Here is a 27641-nt window from a genome sequence, read left to right as displayed (position 1 = left end):
CATAGGTACCCTCCTTCTTCAAGTTGGCTACCACGACGCCATCAACATTGCCTCCAGGTAAAAAACAATATGGATACACACATATACACAATCGATGTTTTGCGAGGAGGCGAGAACACTAAAGAACATGATAAAAGCCCATAAAGATGCGGTGACAAGGGTAAGGACGAACCTACTTTTGCGGGGGTTGGCTTGCGAACTCATTAAAAACGTCCAAAAGGGGAGTGCTTTATGTATAGTTTTTTGGTTATTGTTTAGGGCACCAGGGTGCTTTGTGGCATACTATCTCTCATCCCCTCCCCACACTAATTCTCAATTCTCAACCAAGCTCTCTCTCTCATCTAGTCTTTGAAAAAGCGCCGAAGGGTGACTCATGAATTATAGTGTTTGGACCAGAATTTGTACAGTTAAGTATCTCTGGGTGGATTAAGTAATAACCCTTAGGTGGAAAATGAGGACTTTGTGTTGGAGGATGTTAAAGGATTCTTTTTGTTTTATTATGTTTTTTTTTTTTTTTTTGTTTCAAGTATAAAATGAATGGAGCTGCATTTGTGTTTATTCATATTCCCATGGATATGAGAAAAAGGATTCATTTTATTAATGAAACTTGTTTGAACAGAAAAAAAATAGTAGTAAAACGAACGGACTGTATACGGACTGTGAATAGAAGGCGTAGATTTATTTTGAATTATGTGTGCAAAGGCAGAAGGTATGAGTATATTTGGGTCTGTTATTCTTTCTCAAGGATTCAGCATATACTCGTACGAATTCAATCTCGAATTCAAGGATTTTTGAAAATTCACATCAGTAAATATAAATTCGTATTTGGTTGGGTTTTATATATTTGAAAATGGTTCATGAAAATTATGTACCTACATAGGTATATCACTTTCATAAGGGATTTCTTTTTAACGGTCCGAGTGAAAATCCTAAAATAAGGTTATGGGAGAGTTTTTTTCTTTGTAATTAAAGGAAAGATAAATTAATTAACGATCAATGATTTTTAAGTAAAAGGATAACCCCAAGAGAAAAAAATTTCTTGAAGACAAGGCAGTTAGAATTAGGAGTAAACCTACACGATAGGAGATTCAAAGTTTAGGTTTTCAGTATTAGATTTTCAAACCTTTAGAGTACCTTAGCTAACTGAAGAAACAGCTTGACCCCAGTTGAGTAATATGAAATCAAGTTATTCAAAAAGAAAAAAGAAAATGTTATACAATTTTCGTGGAATGAAAATATCATGTTAAGGACGAAAATAAATTTTGTTGATGTAACAAAGTGATATAACGCTTGTCAAACAGTTCTATATTTACCCACTATTTGATGTGTTTTGCTTGGATAAAATTTTTTCACAACCCAAATGAATTTATAATTTTCAAAATTAAGAGCTTAGTATAAAACATGTCATTTTCGTAAATTTTTAAAATGAAAAATTCTTAAAATTTTAGAAAAAAATAACAACTTTTGTACCTATGTATTTTAATTTAAAAATAAACCGTCAACAATTAACAAAAAACCCAGCGAAATAAAAGTATAAGAAAACTGAATTTTGTCAAAAATGATCTGAAATAAAAAAATATGTATGTAGATCATTATCAAATTAATTGTTAAAATCTGGATTTTAAAAGTATCGACTTTTGACAATGTCAACTTTTTTACCCTAAAACAAATATTTACTTATACCAAAAATAATGAAAGTTGGTGTCACCATAAAGTGCCAGTAAGAAAGCAACACAAAATCGTCAAAATGAGACGAGGACTGAGTTAAATGTGAGTAACATCTTACTTATATCGAAATATTTGTTTGTAGTTTTTGAGATATTCATGAGACATTATACTTCAGGAAATAGTCATTTAACGAGGTTCTGGCATTACAATTTTAAAATTATACGATTAAATCGATTAATTGAGTAAATACAAAAAAATGACACACATACGCCATAGTGACCCAATTAAATTAAAAATATATCAAATAAAAGCCGTTTCAACACCAGATATTTTGTTTAAAAGCCGCCTGAAAACATAGCATTCAAAATATAGCAAATTTTATATTCTTCGACTGTAGTTGTCTGATAAAATTTCTCATGTAGAGCTGCTGAAATAATAGCAGTAATTTTATTTAGTACAAGAAAAAAATTATTATTAAGTAGACTATGCCGTCACGCAATGGTAAGTGCAATGAAATGCCACGTCAAAGGTTCAGTTGTACTGGCTTAAGTGGGAATTGACAAAGTGTTGGACTCGGGAGAAAACTCTAGATCAGAAGAATGACTGACGTTGCTCAACTCAACTCTTCATCGATTTGACTTTGTTTTTTGTTGCGATAGACGATATTTAACATTAAAGAAATGAACGAATTAAAAAATACATATATATATATATTTAGATGAAAGTTTCCTCAAATCAGTCAAATTCGTTGTGAGTTTTATTGAAAAAAAATATTTTGTCAAGATATTACTCTTCTCAAGTGAATGCTTAAGTTGAGAAATATCTTAACTTGAGTAACGACTATGAATTTTGCCCTGAGAGTTATAAGTCACTACGCTTTTCCTCTTCATCGTTGTTCCACAGATCTATTTATTTTTTTTTTTTGTTATAAAATAATATTAATAAAATAAAAATGTAGTACCTTCAGAAAATTTTGCAACAAAATTTATTTACATTAAATACTCTATACAAATATTTCGATATCAATTTATTGTCTTTAGGTAAGTACATTGTTGAAACTTCTTAAACGGGTTCCAAAAAAAATTCTTCTTCAGTTAATTAAAATAACAATTAAAATGCATTTTTAGAAATAAATACATTTTGACCCGCTTTTTCTGAAAATTTTTTATAAACAAAACATTTTCAAATATAATTGCTATGTCATTTTGTTTTTGTTGTTTTTTTTTTATTAGGTCTGTTTAATGAATCTGATCCGCACAGAAAAGAACAGAAAAGATCCGAAAAGTTTTTGTGTTTCACAAAAAAAAATTTCGACCCAACTTGTTTTACATTCTGTCATTTTATGTTCCATGAAGTTGTTCAGCACGGAAAAAATCAAGTTTATCTGCTCCTACTTTTGGGGTAGAGCAAGTGAATGAAAAGTGTGAATTGTCATCTGTTTGTTTGATTGATAAAAATAAGAGAAAACAAGACATTAAAAAGTAAAATTCTTAAGAATTTTTGACGAATAACAAAAAAACAAAATTACGGAAATATCAAAAGTGCCTGTAAATCATTAAAATATTTATTTAGTAAAAAATCATTTCAAGAAATGATTTTTTAAAATTAAAAATTTTGCAACTCATACATATAATAAATTGTCAATCTTGTTGAATACGAAGTTGAACTTTTCTGTTCTGACAGTATTTACAAACTTCTTCTGCTCTGGTCTGTTCTGTCCTAGATTTTTTTTATTAAACAGACCTATTAATAGCTAAAATGTTTTGGTAAACATTTTCTATAAAGTTATATTTTTTTTTTTTTTGTTCAAAACATTAAAAATTGTTCAATCGTTTTCAAAAAAAATTATTTAATTCCAGAAGTTTTGTTTTTGATTAATACTAAAGCTAACTTAAAGGCTTTTTTTAAATAAAAATCATTTGAATCGGTTGAGTTGTTTCGGAAAAAGTCAGAAATTAAAAAAAAAAAAACAATATTCTATCAAACAGTTGTCGATGTTAATTCTAGAACTTTTAAAAATATATGCCAGATTCTGTTATTTTTGTTCCTAAGAAATAATTACAAAATCGTCTCTGGACAGTCGCAACGTAAGAACTTTATTACTGTTTTTTCTTATTTTATTTCTTTACTATATAATACATAGGTACTATATTTGTTATTTATTTTCATTTTGTGTCCGTGCCGTCGCGCGCCGTCGCGTCGGGATGATGCAACGATGGGTTAGTAACGATAGTGTGATGATTTATAAAATTTAGTATTTTCTCTGATAACTATCCGAATCACTTTTTTTCCAAGATTTATGCAGTGTTCAGTTAGTATCGGTCATTTTATTTTTATATTTTTTGAGTATCGGTGATAAAGATAACTCTAGGAAATTTTAATTGTCAATCAGATAATGTTCCCCACAACATCTATGAAGAAGCCGAGAGCTCAATAGTTTCAAGTAAGGATGATAGGGATCTTTCCGAGACTATTAATTAAACTTTTATTATTTTGAAAATTCATTGTGATATTTATTTGAAAAAAAAAACCTTACATCACCTCAAACCCTTTTATGCATTGGAACTACATTGCATAAGCATGTCAAATTTCATAGGTATTCTTTTCGATTTTGCCGCATTTTAAAAAATTTTTATATTGTCTTCTAAAATTAAATTTACACAAGAAACACACAATAAACCATAATTATCCAACTTATTTGCTCAAAGAAACGTATTTCATGTTAGAAAAAAATCTCCTAATTATTTTCAAATATTTTTTAATATGTAACTCACCTGGAATTCGAACGTTTTGACGAATCCTTCTTCCCCGCCTGCAAATTAGGCAAATCCTTTTGTCGTTTCTTAGTTTCTCGCCATATCCGATAGTACAAAAAGCACATTATCGTCACTGGAAAATAAAAAGCTGCCAATGCTGTCCCGAATGTAATATACTGATTTGTCTCAATAAACTGAATATAACACTCATTCTCCGGCACCGTTCGTTTACCCTCAATATAGGGCCAACTATAAATCCATGGTGGCCACAGCAACAAACTGATACCCCATGCGGCGCTAATCATTACAGCCGCCCGACTAGTCGTACGCTTTGCGCGATATGTTAATGGTCTTGTTACACTAAAATATCTATCAAAACTTATAATTAACAAGTTCAACACAGATGCATTGGAGGCCAAATAATCTAGGGCCAGCCAAGTGTCGCATATGTGCGGCCCCAATGGCCAATATCCAAGTATGGTCGACAAAGCAAACAACGGCATCGAGATGAGACCAATCGCAAAATCCGCAATGGCTAGTGAGAATAGGAAATAGTTACTAATGGTCTGAAGCTGCTTATCGATTTTGAATGATATCATGACCATGAAATTGCCCGCCACTGTCAAAATACTCAAAACAGTGGCGATGATTGCCAACAGGACCATCTGCGGAATTGTGTAGCGAAGGCCACGCTCTTCGACGTACGTAGCGTTTGTATGATTGGCTTGACTGTCTTCGAATACCAGTGCTGTGATGTTTTCGAGCAGGACGAGAGCTGCTTGTGTGGTGGCTGCTGTTGTTGTTGTTGTCGTCGTTGTTGTTGTGGTGGTGCTGGTGGTTTTCATGAGGGTCGGCGATAATGGGGCTAGAATCGATGGAGGGGCCTGCCCTCCAAAGCCAAAGCCATTGTAAGCGACCATTTTGACAGTAGCCGCAGCCGTCCAATGCGCTTTTTAAAGACGATGACAGTGATGATAATGAAATGTCTTTAAGCTTCTTCGATGAGTGGTCTAAGCCAAATGATGACACTTTATGAATGACTGCAATGATGCTGTGTATAACGGTGCTGTAAAGAGAAAGAGATAGATAAAAACTTTGTTTTAGAAAATTTTGTATTACAGTGTTGCCACTTAAATTTTTCCAAAGCATTAAAAAATTTAATAAAATAGAACAGAAATTTTACATTTTGGTAATTGTTATTGTTGTTTTCGTTATCATTTTTACTAGCTAGTATCATATATGTATATTCTATCTCCGAAATCTTTCAATATAAATAACATAACAAACCAGGGGGCCCTATTGCATCAAACACTTTGCATTTTGCAACTTTGCACTTTAACTTTGCAAATTCTGTTGCACCAAACTTTAATTTGCAAAGAGGAAATTATTTTTTTGAAAAGTAAAACAAGAATTCCTTCTTTGCAAATTTTGTTGCACCAACCAGCGAATTTGCAAAGTACAAAGTACTTTTCTGAAAAGTGCAAAGTTTTGCCAATTTGCAAAGAATTCTTTGATTTCGTTGCACCAAACAAAAACTTTTTGCACTTTCTATTTCAAAGGCGAAAAAGAAATTTTTGCTCACTGTGCGATGTGGTGCGGTGGTGCGTGGTGCGGCGGAATTGAAGTTATTGATCATGGTGCAAATGTGTTTTGGCAGTGGTGTGGCCGCACCACACCTGCATGTGATTAAAAATTTATATTACGCCGCATCATCGCACCATCATCATGGTGCGGCGGAATAGAAGTTTTTGATCAGGGTGCGTGATGCGATGAAATGGAAATTTTTGAACATGGTGCGGTGATGTTGTGGAGGTGGTGAAACGGCGGGATTTCATCTTAACTCGGGAAAAAAATAATATTCAAAAACATGACATCATCACATTATTTTACAATGAAAGAAACCCAAGAAACCAAATTGCGATTGAGTGTTTTGAAATTTACAGCTATCCTCAGTTGAAGGATCAAAACAATATGTAAGCCAAAAGTCTTGCAGTAGAACGTTCTCAAGCAGAATGAGAAATACATTAAAAGAAAACATTACAGTAAAGTGGCAACATTGATTTGTTCCCATTTCCGGTGCTACATACACTTAGTTTCCATTTTCATAAAGATAAAAGCATCTTTTGCACACACACAAAAACAAAAAAGATGAGGAGTACAAAGCCAACGCCAAGTGATGAAATATAACAACAGTAACAATAATATAGAAATTAATAACTACTGATGCTTATGCTGCAACGGTTGCTCCTTTTGAGTAAAATTTTTCGCCCCTTTTATGATTGTGTGCGCTTGTACCTGCTATATTGCGCTTCTACAAGTATTATTTATATGAAAGATGGAAAAGAAGAGGCTTTGTTTGTACTGCAATGGCACTCTCAGAACGTAGTGCAAACTGCAAATAAACAGCACTTCGCCATTGCTACAGTCAAGTATAGTACCCCAGCACCAGCTGAGGGCTTTTCAAGTTAAACATGCAACGTCAACAATAGGAGCAAGACCCCCGATATGATGTTATATCAAATGGGCTATAGGTGTATGCACATAATATAGAGAGGGGGGCCAACATCACACAAAGTTGCCAGTTAGTTTTTCTTGTGTAAAATGAAAAACAAACGACAATTACCTTTTTTTTTGTGTGCTGCGCTCACAGAAGCCATCATCAGCAACAAAAGCGACTTCTACGATTCTCTGGTGCAGATTTGTCCTTGACATGAGATTGTGCAAGGAAGAAACGAACAATACTATAATGCACTGCTGTACTTGACGGTCGTGTAAAAAACTACTCGGAGGTGACGATTTCTTTACAAAAGCATCATCTTTACAAGTTTTCTGCTAATTTAACTTTTTCAGTTATATATTAAAGGATTTTTTTGTGTTTTTATTCCTTCTTTTTTTTCTAATTTTCTTCATTTAGGGTAAATGGTATTTTTGTAAGGGTGTTCCTGAGAAAATTATAAGTTTCAATTGGCTTGAGTTCATGCGTGGTGGGTTAAAAACAATTCAGATAGGTGCAGAAGACATGTTGAATTTTATCACGAAAAAGATAGAAGAGTTCTGGAGGTTTTCTATGTTGCTTGATTGAAATATGTATATCATAGCTACATCGAAGGGCAACAATGTTGGGGTTACAAATAGGTTCCTGAATCCTGAGTATAAATAGAAATTGAATTTTTAAAGAAAAAAATAAAAAAAATCTTTACCGCCGCACCAAGATGCACCACCGCCGTTTGGCGGAAAATTTTGGTGCACCACCACCGCACAACGTCCGCACCATTTAATTTTGTATGAAAAATTCGCTGCACCATGAAACATAGTTTTGGATTATTGAAAAATAAAAAAAATAAAAACTACGGACTAGAAGGAGATTCGAGCCGGAGTACCCAGAGCACTTTCAATTAGAAGTCCATGTTTGTACGAACTGGCAATTTGTTCCTTAAGTCAAAATAACTTTGAAGAATACTTAAACATTTGTATAAGTACGAGAATAGAGTTTTTGATCATGGTGCAGACGTGGTGCGGCGGTGTTGCACCGAATTTTGTATTCAAAACGAAGTGGTGCGCACGTGGTGCTGCTGTGGTACAGCGAATTTTTTTCATTTTTTTCTATCCCTCATTCCTTTCGAATGAGCTCATTCTTCTTTTCTGCTTGTTGGTAAACATTTGTCACAAAAAAAAAATTGCTTGAATACAATTTTGTAGATGAAATGCTTCCTCTGCAAGTGAGATTTCGCAGTGGTGTCCTTGGACCATTTGTATATCTAGTAACTTTAGATTCTGGCATGGTAAACGGGGACTAGAACAAGTTTCAAGCTCAAGCTGAATATTGCAACGATTTGGTGACAATGGTTATATCGCGAGAAACAACCTTTAAATTCTTGTACTCCTTGAAACATGTTCGATCCTTAATCCAATATATTTTAATCCGTTTTTAATATACCACATCATAAGGTGAGATAATTAATGGCTTCCAATTGACTCGACGAAACCGTTGCTAATTGAGTCATTCAGCTAAGCAGCTCTAGCTTGTGACTGGTATTCCTTCTTACCATCAATCTCATGATGTCTAACTTCAAGGTCATCGAAACTGGAAACATATTATAAAGAAAACAAATTTCCTTATGTTTCGTTATAATTTGCAAGCTTTGAAAGTGACAGAGCGTAAATAAACATAAGCTTTGTGGCACGCTTCTTTCCCCTGTCAAATTTATTAATCCAATAAAGCTTCTTTTGCAACACTGCTATAGAGCATCTGTGTATGTTTTTGCCTCGACAAGGTGTTTCCACAAAAATGAACAGCAGCACTCTGATCCGCTCCGCAATTGCTAATCCTTTTTTAACTCTTGTTTCTTTGTGTATATAAATGTATAAAATGTTTGTTTGTATACATTTTTTGTTTTTTCGGTTTAAATGGTTCATGCTAAGAATACATTTTGGAAGCAAATGAATTATTTAATGCTGCTTTTATGTGCGAATGAGTAATTATTCATAAGCTGGTGAATAATGCTACAGAAACAGGAGAAGGCTAGCTATATGATGATGGGGAGATCTGCGCTGGTGGAACATAAAGACTCTATATAGCTCTAATCGATTCTGCAAACAGCTTTGTTACGAATGCGGGAGTATAGGTTTGAGGATGACGCTGCTGACTACGATGATGACGATGATGATGAAATTGCATTTCATTGTTGGCAAATAGCTTTCGGCAAGGATCATGCATTCAGGATATTGTACGGTATATAAAATGCAGCACACAGCAATGTTTGTGCTGCTGACTTAATCCTAAGCCATATACGACACAGAATCACCCTAAAAACCCTGAAAAAGGATTTCACTTTAACTATAGGTACACACATAAACATCATCCCTTTTTATGGTTCACATCCATGAAAGAGAGATGTGCATAGGTAGAAAAAATGTATGTTACATATAGATATCTAAATGGAACTTCCGGTTAGTTTAAAATGGTGCATCTTTCTATATAGTATAGATGCATGTGTGTGTGTAGTAGTAAACGCTATCAAGATTAATGAGAAAATAAATATCCTGTCGAATTCTAAAGACACCCAAATTACTTCCTGAATAAAAGTTTCGTTTACTCGAAAACTCCATCAGTCGAAAATGTGGTAGTTGCAGTTTGCACATAGCCGTATTTACTCCGAAACTAATAAGGAAAGCAATCATTTGCAATGTAGTCTTTTTTCATGTGGGAGCTTGGGTTTATTGTAATTAAGTAATGAAAGTTGATACTACGAAACTATACAATTTTCCAATTCTTCAATTTTCTGAAATTTGAATTGATACTTATGTAAATATATGGTAATGTAAAAGTTTTTGATTGGCCAACTTACAAATTATTAGTTAATATTTTTGTATAGTCAAGGGTGTTTTGTAAGGGCTAGTTCGACATGATCTATGTAAAGGATTTGTTTTTAGTTGTTTTGGCATAAAGTTTTTCTCATGGAAACCATCTACAAGATTTTTATCAGACTATTGCAACAAATTTGTTTGAAATTGCAGATTGTATTCTGTTTTGTGTTTTGAATTATATTAACGTTATATGACTTGTTTAATGTTTCAAAGAAGAGAGAACCCTATCTCTTTTTTCATTTTGAAATATTTCATTTTATATTAATAGAAATGCAAGTTGTGTGTTATTTACATTTTCTTATAAACAAAAAGAGTCTAAGAGTTTAGGTGGAAAACATCACAAGTCCACTGAAATCAATTCAGAGAAAAAAAGAAAATATATTTTTGATTTTTAAAAAATCTCAAAAATTCAAAGAAAAATGAAAATGCAATAAGGAAAAATGTGTCACAGGGAGCCTGAACAAGTTTAAGGTTGACCTAAAATGACGACAAAAACTAAAAATGAGGCTTTGTTCCTGAAGGCCTCAGCAATAATAATCTGTTTTTCCCAAAATCGGATTAGCTTCTTTTTTCGAGATACCCCCGTAAACGTTTTTTTTTTTTCGAAAAAAATTCGTAACAGCACAAGGCTCGAGTACTATAACTTAGGCGCCGAGAATTGAAAACGGTTTTTTGTAGAGGTATATAATACAATCATTTTTTGTTGACAAAAACTAAAAATGAGGCTTTGTTCCTGAAGGCCTCAGCAATAATAATCTGTTTTTCCCAAAATCGGATTAGCTTCTTTTTTCGAGATAAACGTTTTTTTTTTCGAAAAAAATTCGTAACAGCACAAGGCTCGAGTACTATAACTTAGGCGCCGAGAATTGAAAACGGTTTTTTGTAGAGGTATATAATACAATCATTTTTTGTTACAGGAGGGGGGTCCATGTCCCCCCGTTTAGGCGGGAGGGGCAATTTTCTAAGAAAACTACTAAAAAAAAAATATTAAAAAACAAGGGCAACACTTACAGTTATCAATGATACCTTTTTCAACAGCTAGAATTGTACACTTAATTTGAGTTTTTAAATCAAGTTAATTTAATCAGTTGTTTTCGAAATAATCGATTTCAAAATCAACTTTTGTGAAAAATAAGTATGAAAAAATACATTGAATACTATTTTTGTCAAGACTATAGATTTCAATATGGGTTAAATCGATTATGTAAACTTCCTCAATAAATTCCTTACCAAATACTGAAAACCATATGTTCTTAAGCCTTCTAGTTTTTGAGAAAATTGAAAAATAGGAAAACTACTTTCTTTATCAGATTTTTATTTTCTTGGATATTTTGCTTTGCCATTATCAAAAATCAAAAATTATTGATAACTGTAAGTGTTGCAGTTGTGTTTTAATATTTTTTTTAGTAGTTTTTTTTAGAAAATTGCCATTCCAGCCTAAAGGGGGGCATAGACCCCCCTCCCATAACAAAAAATGATTGTATTATATACCTCTACAAAAAACCGTTTTCGAGAATTGAAAACGGTTTTTTGTAGGCGCCTAAGTTATAGTACTCGAGCGTTGTGCTGTTATGAATTTTTTCTCGAAAAAAAAACGTTTTTGGGGGTATCTCGAAAAAGGAAGCTAATCCGATTTTGGGAAAAACAGATTATTATTGCTGAGGCCTTCAGGAACAAAGCCTCATTTTTAGTCATTTTAGGTCAACCTTAAACTTGTTCAGGCTCACTGTGACACATTTTTCCTTATTGCATTTTCATTTTTCTTTGAATTTTTGAGATTTTTTAAAAATCAAAAATATATTTTCTTTTTTTCTCGGAATTGATTTCGGTGGACTTGTGATGTTTTCCACCTGGACTCTTAGTCTCTTTTTGTTTAAGAAATCAATGTCAAAATCAATTAAAAAAACATAATGGAATGGTTTAATTTAACAGATATGACTCAATTTATTCTTCCATTACATTCGTGTCATTATTTTTCAGAATTGGGATACTTATTTTATTCAGACAATGACAATGGCATAAAAACGATTTTTTCATCCAGGGTTGCCAACATATTATCATGGAATCTGAAGTTAAAAATGTTAAAATTTTTGAAATTATAGCCCATATGTTATCTTTTTTCTTTTTTTTAATGAAAGAGTACCTATTCGATATCCTTTTGAGAAAAGTATTTTTACTTGCTCTATAGGGCAAGTATTAGTTTCGTGTCGAAAAAAAAATTTGAGGTTTTAATCAAAACCAACATTACGATGATGGAGAATTCCAAAAAAGTGGGTCTCGCAATTCCGTCCGTGCGTCTGTACGTCTGTGCGTCTGTGCGGTTGTGCGTCCATCTGTACACATTTCCACAGCCTAAACGGGTGGACGGATTTTCTTCAAATTTGATACAGATGATTTTTATGGAATTCTGAAAGTTGTTTTTTTTTGTTTTTATATCTCGTTTAGAACGTATACCTCCCATACAAAAAAATACGATATTGCGAATTTCTCGAAAACGGCTCTAACGATTTTGATTAAACTTTGTAAACGTAATATTTAAAGCAGTGGAAATAAAACTGCATTTTTATTTTTCTCAAAAAAGTCAAACAACAAAAAAAAAATGTTCATGTCCTAAATGTCGGCTCTTCCCCAATATCAATTTTTTTTTTTAAATTAAGAGCCAGCTTTTAAAATCTACAAGTAGACTAACATAAAAGTGCTTTGAACTGCAAGAGCAAGTACGTGCGACCTCAGTCGTGTATTTGTATTGTATTTGTTAGTTTTCCTTAATTTTTTTCTACCAAAACTTTCTGTTATTACTGATTTGGGTTTCTTACCATAAAAATACAAACGAAAAACTTTCTCAAATGTTTTTTAATCAGGATACAATGGACGGTTGTTGGATGCTGTCAGAGAACAATATTTAACTTCCCACGACATACGATACATTTTCGTGATAGCGGTCCGGTCCCATAAAAATTTAGGATCAGTTATTTTTTAAATCAAAAATTACTTTTCTCAAAAACGACTTCAACTAAAAAATTGTGTTTGCTCTCGAAAATAACAAAAATTTAAAGTCGTTGCAAAAGGTACCTGTTATTTTTGCATCATGTTTGCAGAATACTTTACACCTCCTTTTGCATTTCCATTGTGCAAATCGTCTCAAGCTGTTCGCGAATTAAATTTATTCTTCCTTGGTGAAAATAAATTAATTGCTTTTGTTTCCTCTAAACCATTTGATAGACAAAGATATGATATGCTTTGTTTATTAAAAATTACTATTAGGACAGGATGGTTGCACAAAAAAAAAAAATTATGGTGTACCACAGGGTTCTGTTTTATATCCTATCTCTTCCAAATTTATATTATCAACGATATCTTGATTCGTTCTTAAACTCCGCTAAATGCATATGGGATACTTACCAAAAGTACTAAATTATCAACTAAAATTGCCCCTACATCTTATTTAATCTGTGTCACTTCAAATCCGGCTCTGAACATTTACTTAAATCTAACCATCATACACTTTAAAACAATTTTTTTTTATATAAGAAGAAGTTGAATATAAGAGATTTGTATATAGGAATAGTAAAAGAAATGCATAGAATTTCAAAGATAACAAATTGAATTTTCAACTTGAATTTAATAAAATGGACATCTGAAAAAATGTTGTCATTTCAAGAACATGCAAGGAAAAGTAAAAGCTTAATAAGTGAATTAAGATTGTTCCTTCTCGACTGAATAGTTTAACTATTTCGTCTTTTAAGCAACAAAGAATGTTATTCTCTGATTAATTGAAATATGTATACATATCTATAAAGCTACAAGTTTCACCACACATGAAGAAAAATATTTTAAATTAAATTAAAAAAATGTCAATCGTTCTGCAGAAGCAATAGCCTTCTTATATTGCTTTTGCGCATCTCTTGCAAATGATGTGAAAATTATATTTCAAGGATTAAATTTATTTTTCATCTTTTCATCATCATCGATAAAGGAATTACATTTTATTTACATTTATTGCACACAGTAATCGGAAACGTTTCATAAAACACGATAATTTGAGGCATAAACGACAAGTGTTGACATCTAACGTCGCGTCGCCATCGTATATTCATACCTATGTACTAAGTATTTTTTTTCGATTTTATTTTTTTGTTTGCTGACTATAAATGATGGTTATATGAATTTTATTTAAGAAGGTGCAAAAGGATATTATTGAAACGCATTTCTAAGTACCTCCTTACAAATTTATAGATTTCTTCTTTTTTTTTTTGTTTTTGTTAGTAGATTTAACTTGTCTGAAATGAAATAGTTCATTTTATTGCATAATCAAGGAGCTTGAGTGATGATGATGATGATATTCGCATTTTTATAGGTAAACTTTGAAGATGGGGAATATTTTCTTTTATGTCTTTTGTTTTTATCATGGTTTTAAGGACGGAACGTGAAATAAAACTTAGGAAGCCCGCTAGTAAAAATTTACGTCAAGATGGAAACTATAGAAAGTTTTGTGAGAGTGAGTTTTTGGAAGTTATATAAATTTTACCACCTTCATAAATCAAGGAGGATTTGAGTTAGTTGCGAAATGTGATATTTCACTAGGACATGAGGTGACATCATTGAAATGTTTTTTTTGTCAAATAAAATGATAAAGTAGGTAGGTAATATTTCTAAGAGTTGCATTAAAAGTTAGTATCACAAGTTGCGTCATCATATTAATAGAGTTTATCAAATAGTCCGTTTATATATTGATTAAGCCATAATTCTGACTATTTACCAAATATTAATCATTGCAAATGTCTTTTAATTTTGAAAAGATGAATTTTATCCACCTTTAATTTGCGAATTGTTTAATGAAAGAGGTATTTAAAGTTATTAGTGGTTCCTATATGACACTCACAATCCTCATAAGTTTTTAATGTGATCAAACCTACAGTTATGTCTCCATATGAAAATATTCTCTTATATGATTTCCTCAGAAGCCTTTAAATATCTTGTAAGTCATTCATATATTTATGCCTACTCATAAATGTTTGGTTTATTTTGGCTTATCGGACTCATTGTTTTGATTTATTATCTTTTGTATTAACTTTTTCGGCTTAGGCTAAGGCACGAATATTTTGTTGATAGAAGAGCTATAACACTATAACTTGAAATAAAGTCATGGCTCTGTTTGGAATTATTGCTACAGTTTTGATATTAGAAAAGGGGTTTATGTATAAAAGCTGGAAACGGTGTATACGATATACTTTTACATCAAAATGCAACTGTATTTCTTTTGTTGATTTAAATTGAAAAATAAAAAAGATTTCACCACTTAGTCAATTCTCTCTTTAGAAGAATTGACAAAACCTCTAAGAGTATTATTTATCTAGCCCTTTGCTATGTGGAAGAAATATTACTCGTACTCAGCACCTTCGAAAGGATTTTTAAATCATTCAATCAGATCAAATTAAAGACACTCCCAACAATTTATGTTCCGAAAACAATATGGCCTTATTTACATTACACAATGTCCATCAAAACATGTAAAATTTACTGATTTCTTTATAATATTAAACAAAAGTTCACAAAATTTAGTTGATTTCAATACAAAAGCAAATTTTTAATCCAACAACATTTGTGTTTGACAAAAAAGTTACACATACGCCACAGTGACCGTTTTAGTTTTAACTCTATAAATTTATACAAAATGTGTCACAAACAATGAAACATTCTTCAATTGAATGACGATACAAATTATACAAATAAAATTTAATTTGCTAAGCTCGAATCCAATGTCAGAAAAATTCTATCACAACATGTTTTTGAAATATCACCATGCCAAAACATCACAAAAATCGTATCGAAGTTAAAAATTTGATATCTCAAAAACTTTAGCCATTCTAATGCTGGATTCAAATTAAGAAGGCCAAAACCATTAGAAAAGTATAATTTTGTTTTGTATGGACAAATATTTCTCGCTAATATTACTGCCATTAACGAAAAGTCGATCTTAAAAATCGTTTTTTTTTTTTTTGTTTTTTTTTTTTCAATTTTTCTCAATATTTTTGGAAATAAAAGTGTAGTTTTTCCACATAATCTTAAATAAAAGATTTTAATCTAAATAACGGCGTTCCAAACTTCTCAAAAATCAAAATTCGTTAATTCGTCAAAAATACAAAAATTAATATTTTGCTCAAAAGTAATTTTTAACCTGGTTTTGTTAAAATCCAACCAATACAAAAATTGTATTTTTGTATTTTTCTTAACGTTTTTGGGGTTATATTACAAATGTTTTGGGTAAAAATGTAGACCTTTTAATTATCTACAACTTTTGAATTTAACTTTTTACGATAAGAGATCTACTTTTCACAGAAATCGCAAAAAAACCACGATTTTTGACACCTACCCCTCTTTTTTCCCGAATTTGTTTGTGTGCAATTTATTTTTTTCCTTTTGTATAGCACCACCCGTATGCTGCTAGTAATATTTTCAACTTTTGCCCTCTAAAAACCGGATTGGCACTGGTGTTATAATAATTTTTCCAAAACCAAAATTTTTAATATATGTATAATTTGCATAGTTTCTGATTTCTTAAGAAATCAATTTTCACCTTCAAAATATTATTTAAAATCCTGAAGTCACTGCAGCAAAAAATATCACCGTATTAAAAAACTTCATGTAAGTCGCTCACAGGCAAATACAGAGTATATTGTTTGCTTTGTTTTCTTCATTTTTGTTATGCTTATTAAATAAAAAAAAAACAACAACAACCCAAAATATTGCGATTTAGATTTAAAATTAAAAGAAAAAAAATGCCACAATCCCTAATTTTAAGAAATGCCTGCAACTAAGGTCAGCCCTTTTCAACTTAAAAAGAAAATCCTCCCAACAATATGCTTATTTGAAAGGTCAAGATGAATAATAAAAAATTAAAAAAAAAACCTCCAAAAAGAATTGTTAAAAAACAAAACAAGACCTTAAGCTCTTGTTTTGAAAAGAAGTTGGCGGCTTTTAAAAACATTTCTCGGTGTAGGTAGGATATTTTTTTCTTGTTCATAAGTAAATTGTTTGGATAACCTTTATAACCCTCGAAGCCATTGGAACTCAATAAATATATACCAAGAAACTCTTTTTTTTTCTGCACAATCGTAAACATTCCTCGAACCTAATTAAACCATTTTGTAACCTTAAACAAGATATTCCCTCCTGAATTCGGTCAATTTTAACCTTTTTCTTTTAATTTAACAAAAAAAAAAAACTTACCTTTGCCTCTTATGGGTATACTCTGAGTATAACTACTGTTTGTGCCGCAGAAGTAAATACACACATTTTTTTGTTATACCTATATTTTCTTTATGTTTGTATGTGTGTGTGTGTAAGTTAATGTTCTTGTGATATAGTATTTTTTGCCAACATGAACTTTTTTTTATCGATAACAAATCTATTGAAATATGATAAAGCCTTCAATTTCAAGTCAAACGATATACAAAATGTGTACACCTAGAATAAACTTTACTTTGGTATACACAACTTTCGAGGATAGTCATTTACGATTCTGAAATTCTATACTCTTAAGCTACCAGTAAAGCACAGGGCCGTAAGTAAATGATTGTCAAGATGGATGGTTGAGGTGTTGTCTTGAAACTTTCAAATAAAAACAATATATCTTCAGAACTGATTTTATTCAATAATCCGTTTTTCTTTAGGGGAAATTTATTCCAGGAAGTTAACGAAAGTGAAACCAATTTTGAAGGAAATGCATTTCCGCAGGAGATACTCGATAGGTTACGACGTCAATATATTCACCTTAACTTGGAGTGTTGGTTAAGCAAAAATTTCTCAAAAATCATATCCTCTTTCCCTGCAAATTATTTTCTGCATCTACGGTCTTGTCCTTGTGTACGAGTACATAAAAAATATCCTTGACCCATTGATTGATGTTCTTTTTAAAATAAAGTGAAAGGTATTAGTTGTTCAAACATCTTTAATCGCAGTTATACAAGACTTGTTATCAAGAAACCATCAAGGATTCTATGTATGTATATTCTTTTGTATCAAGGATACGTTAATATTCAGTTTGTTTTTATTGATGCGATATTGCTTCATGTGATACTCTTCTGTTGACTATAAAGCAGTCTAGCTTAAATGATAATAAACTAAATTCCATTATTAAAATAAAAACAGAAGGCATTGTAATTGAAGAGATATACCCGAGAATATGACAACAATAAATGTTATTTAGCGGTTTGTTTTATGATATTCATTACAGATTGTCCTAAAATGGTTGTCTTTTAATTTCACTAACAGTAAAATTGGGTTTAAATGAATGTGATAGAAAGCTTTTATAAATCCAATGTATTTGATGATAATTTATGACCTACGACTGAAGTCATTCGATTTAGTGTTGAATTTTTGTGTGGAAAAATATTGGAGGCAAGTAGATTTAATGATTTTTTGAATATCTGCATGAGTTATTGTATATGATGTGAAAGTGATATTTCGGAGAGCCAATATGCAAACATTTCTTTCAAAAATTGAGGCTAGAATAATTGAAGACTTTTAAGTCTAAAGGGTCTAAGTGGCATTTTTATAATTTAGACGAGTAAAACATAATAAAAACAACTCTCACAACTTGAATCTATTTCTATTTATATATTATAACGCTTGGTACTTAGATTGTATTTTTATATAAAAAAAAAATATTGACTTTAGAGATTTTGGCACTAAAGCCCTTTCAATTGGTTTAAAATCAACAAAAACCACGTTGATTCAACTATTTTTCGGAATGATTTTGCGTTGAAGACGAAAGAAAAGACAAGCATCTTTCATTTCGCGATCAGCTGACATTTTAGATGTAGTCTCCTATAGGGTAAGGTGGTATAAGAGTGCGCATTTTAGACAAAACACCAAATAAAACAATAACAAAAAGAATTTAACTACTTTTTTTTATATATAGTTTTTAGTTTATAATCAAAGCAACGAAAAAAACTTAAAACTGGTAACAAAAATGTATTAATTCAAAAGTTATAAACAAAATACCACATTAGGAAATTTGCGCACTCTTATACATCCTGTTGTGTAAGAGTGCGCGGCTTAGTTTGTAAGAGTGCGCAGCTGCGCACTGGTGTAAGTTCGCACAAAAGTCGCAAATAAAATTGCCTATCTTTAAATAAACAGAGTATTTTTCAACCCATCACTCCTTGCATGAGGAATAATCAATTTAGTCTTCGATTAATGGTTCCGAGAAAATTTCAATATTTCCTAGTTAATCTCATTCGCTTGTTTTTTGTCAAACTTTTATTTGGTTTCTTTTTGGTTGGAATTGCTTTTTCTAGCTGCTGTTTGCTGGTATATGGACAAATGCCAGTTATTTTGAAGCCTTGGATAGCATTTACTGCTCTTATAACCCGCGCACTCTTATACATCATCATGGTGCGCACTCTTACACGCTCAGACATGTAAACGAAGAATATATATATATTTCACAATGCACTTTATGACCAATCTTACGTGTTCCTCAAATGTTTCTTTTTGTCGACTTTTTAATGTCCCATACTTTGTTTATTGTTATTTTTTGTTGTTAAGCGGAAAATTTAATTTGTTTGGCAAGAAATATTGGAAAAAAAAGTGCTAAAAAACTTAAACTTAACTAGCACCTCTGTTTACAAACACATTTGCATGAAATTTTGACTGCAGATCAAACTCATTTAGATCTTTCCAAAATAAGTGCATTCAGTCTTATATTCCTTTTCAAACCGTAGAAAATGGCCTTGCGCACTCTTATCAACCGCGCACTCTTATACCATCCTACCCTATGTTAGAAATTGAGAGTGTCCCGATTTGGGATTTCTCCTAACTTTCCTTTAGATTGCATACAGCTGCAAGTCAGATATCGAACGCAACTACTCAAATGTCCAATTTCGACACCGATAGACTAAACACTAAAAGATAACAACACGCAACAACAACTGAGAGGCCACGTTTCTTTCCAAACGAGAACAATCGCAGCAACTCAATAAACGATCGGATTGAAAAGCAATGGAACACTCTGGTCCAAGACGAAGAAAATGCCCCAAACATGTTTAACCGTAAAATGGTCTATAAAAAATAAACAAAATGAGCTCACTTGTGTTCAAAGTTCAAAATAACACTTTGTGAAAGATATATGGAGGGCTAAGAGCTGAAGTGAACAAAGTTACAAAAAGTGAATTCGGAGATATAATGAGTAAAAGTAATTACGTTACCATTGAATCTTATGGGGAAAATTTTTCTTGAACAAATGACAATTTGAAACGAAACACTTTTTCATCACACTTATGACACATTTTAAAAGAGTTGAACTTTGCGCAAGTTTTGGTACTAGATTTGATTTTTTATTTTTTTTTTCATAAAACTTGTCAATATTAAAATAATGCTTTTTGTTTATAAAATGACGGAAATTCGTAAAAACTACCATCGCAACTAGATTTCTCACCCCCAAAAACATATTATAAAACAAAAGCCCATATTTTGTTGATCTTCTATGTGTAAAGAGCTTTTAAGCAGAGGGAATAGTACCTTCTTTCAAATTAATTCGAAAATTTTGGGTCAAACCTATTGAGACAAATGTTGTAGAGATAGAGAATACAATTTTGTTTAAGATTTGCCTGAATCATTTTTGTCTAAAATAAAAAATGGCGGAGTTATTAAATTCAATATGACGGAATTGGCTAATGCTCAATTTTATCTCGAAAAACTAGTTTTAAGCTCCCAGTAATGCCCTTTACTTTTATATGAAAAAAAAAAACTTTTCGATTAATTTTGTTGTCTTATAAATCGATGAACCATAGCAGCTACCACAAAAAAGTGACGCCATTTTCTAACGTTCCACTCTCGCACTTTCGCAGTGCGGCAAAAATTTCAATTGAAAATTAAAAATAAACTATTAGAGATACAAAATCTTCTATAGCTTATTTGAAAGATAATAACCTAAAGTTAAATGCATTTGAAGGATTTTAAAAAATTCTATCTTTTAATAGGGTAAATAGGGGTAAAACAAAATTTCAAGAAATTGGCTATTTTCTAATCGCGACAATGTAAAGAGTTGAATTTTTTTTTAATCAATAGATAAATTTATTGCAAGACTGACAATGGTATTAAAAAAATTCAAAAAATTTCAAAACCAAGCTATTAATGGTTTTCTAAAACTAAAACACGAAGTAGACCTTTGACAATGTAGTGATTATAGGTAGGGAATTTTTTTTTTTGACAATTTGAAAAACGTCATTCCAAAGATAATAAAAAAAAGTGAGAGGTCTGATACGGTTTTTTTTTAGTCTCTGCGTTTCCAAATATGAATTTTTGAAAAACACCTACTTATTTTGGGGTATTTTTGGGTGAGTTTTTATTTTTTTAAATTTTTTGTAGCATTCAAAAAATCTCAAGCTTATAGAACATGTAGTCTATGACTGTGCGCATACATGTGTAAAAAATTGGTATTTCAAAATGGTTTTTGACCGAATACTAGAAAAACAAGTTTTTTGACATTTTTTACCTGTTTTTTATTTTTATCTTTTTTTCTTCAACAGATAAATAAATGAAATTTATATTTTAGATAGATAATAGACAGGACTATATCTGTGCAATCAATCAATTTTGTAGTCACAATTTTGAGATAACGGTAAAATTAAGTTTTATTATTCAACAGGTTCTATCTTTTGATCTAAAGCAAATACAAATTTTATTTAACTTTATTGAGCATCCTTATGATGTTATATGTGATATACCATTTGGTATATAACACATAACTGTACATTCACTACAAGCTACACAATTTTAAATTAATAAACTTGCGAAATACCTCAAAACACCTGTGGAGATCTGTTGATCATAAACAGCCAACAGTGTGGGAAGTACCGTAATCTCAGTTTAAAATTTCGACATGGTTGGCTTTAAAAAATTCTAACTATTTTCTAGGCATCGCAGAAATAAGATTGAAACGTCATATCAAAGGTGAAATTATAAGCTATTACATGATATAAAATTTTTTATAGATTAATTCAATAGCGTGAGAACATAAAATTATATAAGTTTTTTTTTGCTTTTTTTGATGAAAATTGATCGAGTTCAAAAAATTCTAGCTCTTTTTGTAATAGACATGATCGATATAATATATATTTTGAGCTGAAGCAATAAGCTTTCAGGTGGATTAAAATTTATTATAGGTTGTTATATCAAAAAATGAATTTTTGGGTGATGGAAATGATTCTTTCACTTTTTTCATAAGAAATGATTTTTTCACTTTTTACTTGCGAACTTGAGTGTAGTATTACACATAAGAGCCAACTTTCGAAATAAAAAAAATATTTTTTTTACCGTTATTAACGGTACCTTTCATAGAACGGTTTTTTTGATTTATGAATATCTCGTTCAAGACCACCCCAATTTCAACGAAAATTTTTATACAAAAGCGTTTAGGTAGAGGTAATATTAAAATTTTAGAAAATTTTCAAAAAACTCATTTTTGGATTTTTAAAAAATATTTCAAAATTTTTTTTTGAAAAATCAGTTTTTTGAAAACGGGTTTATGAAAAATTTTGAAATTTCGTTTTTATGCGTAAATAAATTATTTCTTCAAAATGGCGTACCAACTTTTTTTTTGAAAAATGTTAGAAAATTTTTATATATAAAAAATTATTTTTTTTAAAAACGGCTCTAACGATTTTCGAAAATTTTTTTCTAAAAATTGCTTTTTATACAAGAAGTAAACTGGCATACTTGTTTTTTTGTAAAAGATCATTTAAAACGGTATTTAATTAATTATAAAAACAGATTTTTTTTTTCTTGAAACATTTTTAAATTTTCTTAATTTTCTTGAATAAAAAACTTTAACATAAGAGTAACTTTAAGCATAAGAGCAAGTACGTGCGACCCCAGTCGTGCATTTTATTTCATAAGAAATGATTGTTTTTAATAAATTATTTTAATACTTTTTGCGCATTGTAAAAATTAAAAATGGTTTTATTATTTAGAAGAAATATTTGGCTTTTTAAGGTACAATTTTTTTTGTAAGCTTTTGAAATAAAAAAAAATTAATATAATGAGAAAAGAAAAAAGATAATTTTTTTTAGTTTTTTCTTGTAAATTATGATTGTTTGAAATAAATAAACGCTTCAATTGACTCATTTTAAAAGCACACAATCTGTTTTCTTACTACGTTATCACGTAAAATCATCGTCCGTAAACCGGCTTTACAGACAACCTCTTTTTTTTCTCTTTCAAATGTTTATTCCGACTGGGCTACTCGTATAAGGCAAAAACATGAGAAGGCGACAAGGACGCAATGTCTCAAGTGGACATGCCGAAAACATATCGTGATAAGTCGGCAATGCAACAAGGTGACAACTTAACTGATACTGATACTTGATGATACTGCAGAGTTCTTCTTTTTACATTAAATATTAAAACGAAACATAATAGTAGTTTTATTTTAATTCTTGGAATAAATAAACCACCATATTTTGTTAAAAAATTCCTTTGATACAGTTGAAAATTTTCTAGACCCCATATATTTCGGATTAAATTCACAAGTAAACCAAATTTGGTTTAACCTCAAATTCTAATTTTCAATACCATCTAACATGGCCTATTTTTTATAAACTGGGCTATGTACATACACCATCACTTCAATCTTTAAATCGAATTATCTAACAAAGTATAGAACGAACACTCATATCCTCATTTCTCACACACACCCAGAAAAAATTGAAGCATGCATCAGCATTTCTGAAAAAGAAAATATAGACCATAATTCATTTCGATTGGATGAGCAAACACAAACCGTATTTTAGTGAAAATTTCTCTTGCGGGTGAGCACATTTTTTTTTTTTTGTTTATTTTTTTTATATATATATTTTTCTGTGAATTCAGGCGAGACAATCTGCCCTCAATAATTTCAATTGAAAAAAAAAATTTTGAAAAATAAAAGAAACAGAAGGTAAAGCATTCAATTTTCGGGTTAACTCTTAGCTCCCATCATCATGCATCTGTTGTACCTTCCGAGGCCAAGATAAAACGAATAAAAATCAACCTCACTTTTCAGCTGCCAAAAATTTAACAACTCTGATTTATACAAAGGCTACTTTTGAACATGGCTCTGCTGCCTTCTGCCAGAAGTTATGAGAATAAAAGTTGAATATTTTTTTTTCTTCATTTTAAATGAAAATTAAAAAACTTTTCTTTCTTTATTTTATTTTTTTTTTTTTGTTTTCGTTTTTTTTTTTTTTTTTGTGAATTCCCCAAGCATTAGTAGAACTAAAAAAGACGGTATCGACATTTCATGCCATACAACTACCCTTTTCAGCTTTCAGGTGAGCCTCAAGTGGTTTGTATGATGTCGGGCGAGGAACGTTCAGCACTGCTTGTAATTCAAAGAAAATAGTATGCCATGACATGAAGAGGAAAAAGTCTAAAAGAAAAAAAAAAAAACGAAGAAAAGAAGAAAATCCCAATACACGTGTATGTATGTGCCTCTGTCTCTGTTGTATACATATAAACAAACAACCACATTTGCCACAAGGATCTTGAATCCTGATTCCCGACACGAAGACCAATAAAAGCCGCATGATGATAAATGTGAGTAATTGGATTCTATTAGAAGTGCAACTCGAAGCCCTTGCTGCTAGCTAGGATGGTTGATATGATAAGATACATTCGCGTGCATTCATGTGCGCTTCTTTAATCCCAAGGATACCTCCGAGAGAGAGAATCAACATCACACTTCAAGCACACATTTAATATAATTAAAGTTTTTTTCCAATCATTCAATCTCGTTCCCATTACGTTCTACGTTGCCAAGGAAAAGCTTTCAGCTCGTCATCACATCGCTCATCATCAGGCCACCAGGCCTGGCACTCATTTTGTGGTTAAATTGCTTTAAAAGAAGTAAGTATGGCTTATGGGCAAATGCTGCACCCTTGAGTTTAATTGTCGTTGTCTTAGAGTTAAAGGTTTTTAGTTTTTTTTTTTTTTTTCTAATTCTACTTAAAGCTTCTGTTTTTTAACTCCTACCACTTTTTGAAATTGTGTGCATTTTCAACGACCGACGATGACGATGAGGATGATGGCGAAGACGACTATAACCAAGACGATGAGAATGAAGTTCGTCTTTTATGCAATCATAAGTACAAATGAGGCACCAACAATGCCAGAGATAGAGAGAGAGAAGATGCAACAGAGTCCCTGAGGCTTGTTAAAAAGGACGATAGCGAGGGAAGCTTTTATCATTTCGTTTCACCCTGTCTGCTTTTATCGCACAAGACAGTAGAAGCATTATTTTCTTTCTATAGTCTTTCTCTCTCTCTCTCTCTATCCTGTTGCGGGTCTATCTTTCTTTTCATGAGACTTCGTTTATTTATTTGGGAATTTTTTTTGCTTTTTTTTGCTCAAGGAAATGAAGTGTTCTTCTGTTTTATACAGATTCATTCCTAGTACAGTGCTGTGAAACAAAAAACTATTTTCTAAAGTAACACTTTCAAAATGTCGTCAATTAAAACTAAACTAAAAGAGTTCTCTACTACGAGAAATCAACATAAACAAAAATCCTCGAAGTCTTCAATCTCCCTCGTTATTTTACCTTACTTTGAACCTACATATGTCCAGAATTCTAAGGCACTCAATCGAAGTGATACCCTCGTTTGACTTCCATATAAATAAATCGTCAATTAGAACAACTCTCCGGAATACCCTACTGACCCCATATGATCACCTAGATCCAAAACCCTTTTCCTTTTATTTTTTTTAAGCTTCGTTTTAAATTTTTAATTTAGTTTTTTGTTTTGTTTTATGTATTTTGTTTCCAATAAAACAATTTTTATGTGAGGCTTAGAGCCCGGTCTCAATACAACAAAAAAAACTTTAACAAGAACAAATGTATGCCCGCAATTCACGTCCAAAAAGAAAAGTGAACGAAAATGAGCAATACTCCATTATGGGTGCTTTATATGATTTACTTGAATTCTCTAATGTTCATTAAAGCGGTTTTTATTTAAAAAAAAATTGGAATTAATATGATCCCAAAGACCAATATGGTTGAAAATAAATTTAAAAAATATTCTGAAACGGGAACCAAAATAAACGGTACTTGGCATATAACCAAAATAGAAAAGCTTGTTGTTTTCAAAAACGGCTCTAAGGATTTTGGTTAAAAAAGCATGTTTAGGTACCTACTATGAAAAAAAAAAAGTTCATTCACACGTTATAAACAACAGCTGCCATACAAATTTTTTCTTGATTTCGGACTTTCTCATAAGCGACTTAAACAATTTTAGCGAAAATTTTTGAACAAAAACCTTTTTCTGGCCCAAATGTTTAAAAAAAATATATTTTTGAATTTAAAAAATAATTAATTTTTTGTTGAAAAAAAAAATGTATAGAAAAAGAATGAATGCAATTGTTTAAACTTTGTTTTTTTTTTTTTAATAAAATAATTATAAGTTCTTCTTTTTTATGGTATACTAAAGTTTGTTTGAAATGTAGGAACAGATTTTTCGTCCTTGAGATTTTTATATTGCTAGGTATGACTCCATTTTTTTTTTAGTATCAGTTTTCAAATATTTTTTATATTTGTCACAAATTGAAAATTGCAGCTTTGTATTTAAAAAATAAAAAAAATAATTTTTATTTAACAATAAGAAAAGAATTATGAAAAATAACAATACAAAAAATAAATTAATTAAAAAAATTAAATGGATAGGCAGTCAAAAACGTCCTTGAATTAATTTTTGTGAAATAAAATAAATAAATTAATGGCGTTTTCGATTGGCAGTCCGGAAGCGTCCGGAATCATTCTGAAAGCGTTTTATTCGCACAAAACTAATAGTTTTGTGTGAATAAAACTTTTTCAGAATGATTCCGGACGCTTCCAGACTTCCAATCGAAAACGCCATAAGTAAATAAAAAAAAATTAACTAAACGATTCGAGGTAGGCTTGTAATCAGAGCCCCTGGTGTGATATTTTTTTTGAGAACGGTAGCGCAAGAGAACCTTTGCTCAATGAAATGTCAAACAATCAAGCTCTGCCTTTTAAATGATTTTGTGAAATATTTTTTTTATTTTTAAATCAATGAAATCTATGAATCCAAATACAAAGTAGGTATTTTAAATTGATTAAACATTAAATATTAATTTTGAATAAATAATAATTTGAATGAATTATATTAACAAAATTGAACATTGAAATAAAAATTGTATGTATTAACAATAAATAGATGTCTTATAATATTTTTTTTTAAACAGATCTAAAAATATTTTTTCCATTCAAGTTTCATATTTGGTTTGTATTTCAAAGCATTTGAAAAAAGGTTTTTTTTTAACTTTAACTTAAAAACAAATTTTAAATTGTTTTTAAATTTTTGCTAAATTTCTCATAAAATTAAATTAAAAATAATAATAACAATAACACATTTTTACATATCACGACCCAGTCGTGCACTTTATGACCTTTTAGAATAACAGATATGTATGTACTTTACTAACAATAATATTGATAATCTTTTAAATTTTGTTCTTTTATTGTTTTAATTTGAAATATTGTAATAATTTATAGTATAATAAAGTTGAGTTTCAAAAATATTTATTTTACGAGGCTTGAAATTTTCTAAAAATCGATAATTCACAAGAATAAAAAAAGATTAATTTACCGAATCATTTGCATACCTAGCACTGTATTGTGTATGTGTATACCCTAAGATGTAGATACATCCCTCTTTTTAACATTTGCACAAACATTGATAAAGAATGCGTATAAATACAAAAGGAGCGAGGATGAATGAAAAAAAAAACGCTAGGTTATCCTTTCTTGGAACTTAGAGAACTATTAAACGAATCACTTTTTTTCCTTTCTGA

At 30.8% G+C, this 27641-nt stretch overlaps 1 protein-coding gene and 1 long non-coding RNA gene across 3 annotated transcripts in view; one reads left to right on the top strand and one right to left on the bottom strand.

The window, feature by feature from the left end:
* Nucleotides 1-27641, bottom strand: part of LOC129918910 (muscarinic acetylcholine receptor DM1) — a 72502-nt gene that overhangs the window by 20368 nt on the left and 24493 nt on the right. For both annotated transcript variants that reach the window (XM_055999672.1, XM_055999673.1), the window contains exon 3: nucleotides 4443-5490. In XM_055999672.1, the coding sequence (XP_055855647.1) occupies nucleotides 4443-5344 (902 nt within the window). In that variant the 5' untranslated portion in view covers nucleotides 5345-5490. The remainder of the gene's footprint in view (nucleotides 1-4442; nucleotides 5491-27641) is intronic.
* LOC129918918 (uncharacterized) lies at nucleotides 1658-24370 on the top strand. The gene is made up of 2 exons (XR_008773022.1): nucleotides 1658-1770; nucleotides 24100-24370. It is a non-coding gene; the product is annotated as an uncharacterized LOC129918918 (long non-coding RNA).

The sequence above is a fragment of the Episyrphus balteatus genome, chromosome 4, assembly GCF_945859705.1.
Source record: "Episyrphus balteatus chromosome 4, idEpiBalt1.1, whole genome shotgun sequence".
NCBI lineage: Eukaryota > Metazoa > Arthropoda > Insecta > Diptera > Syrphidae > Episyrphus > Episyrphus balteatus.
The sequence above is the reverse complement of the archived record's forward strand: the minus strand, read 5'-3'. Positions and strand labels throughout refer to the sequence as shown.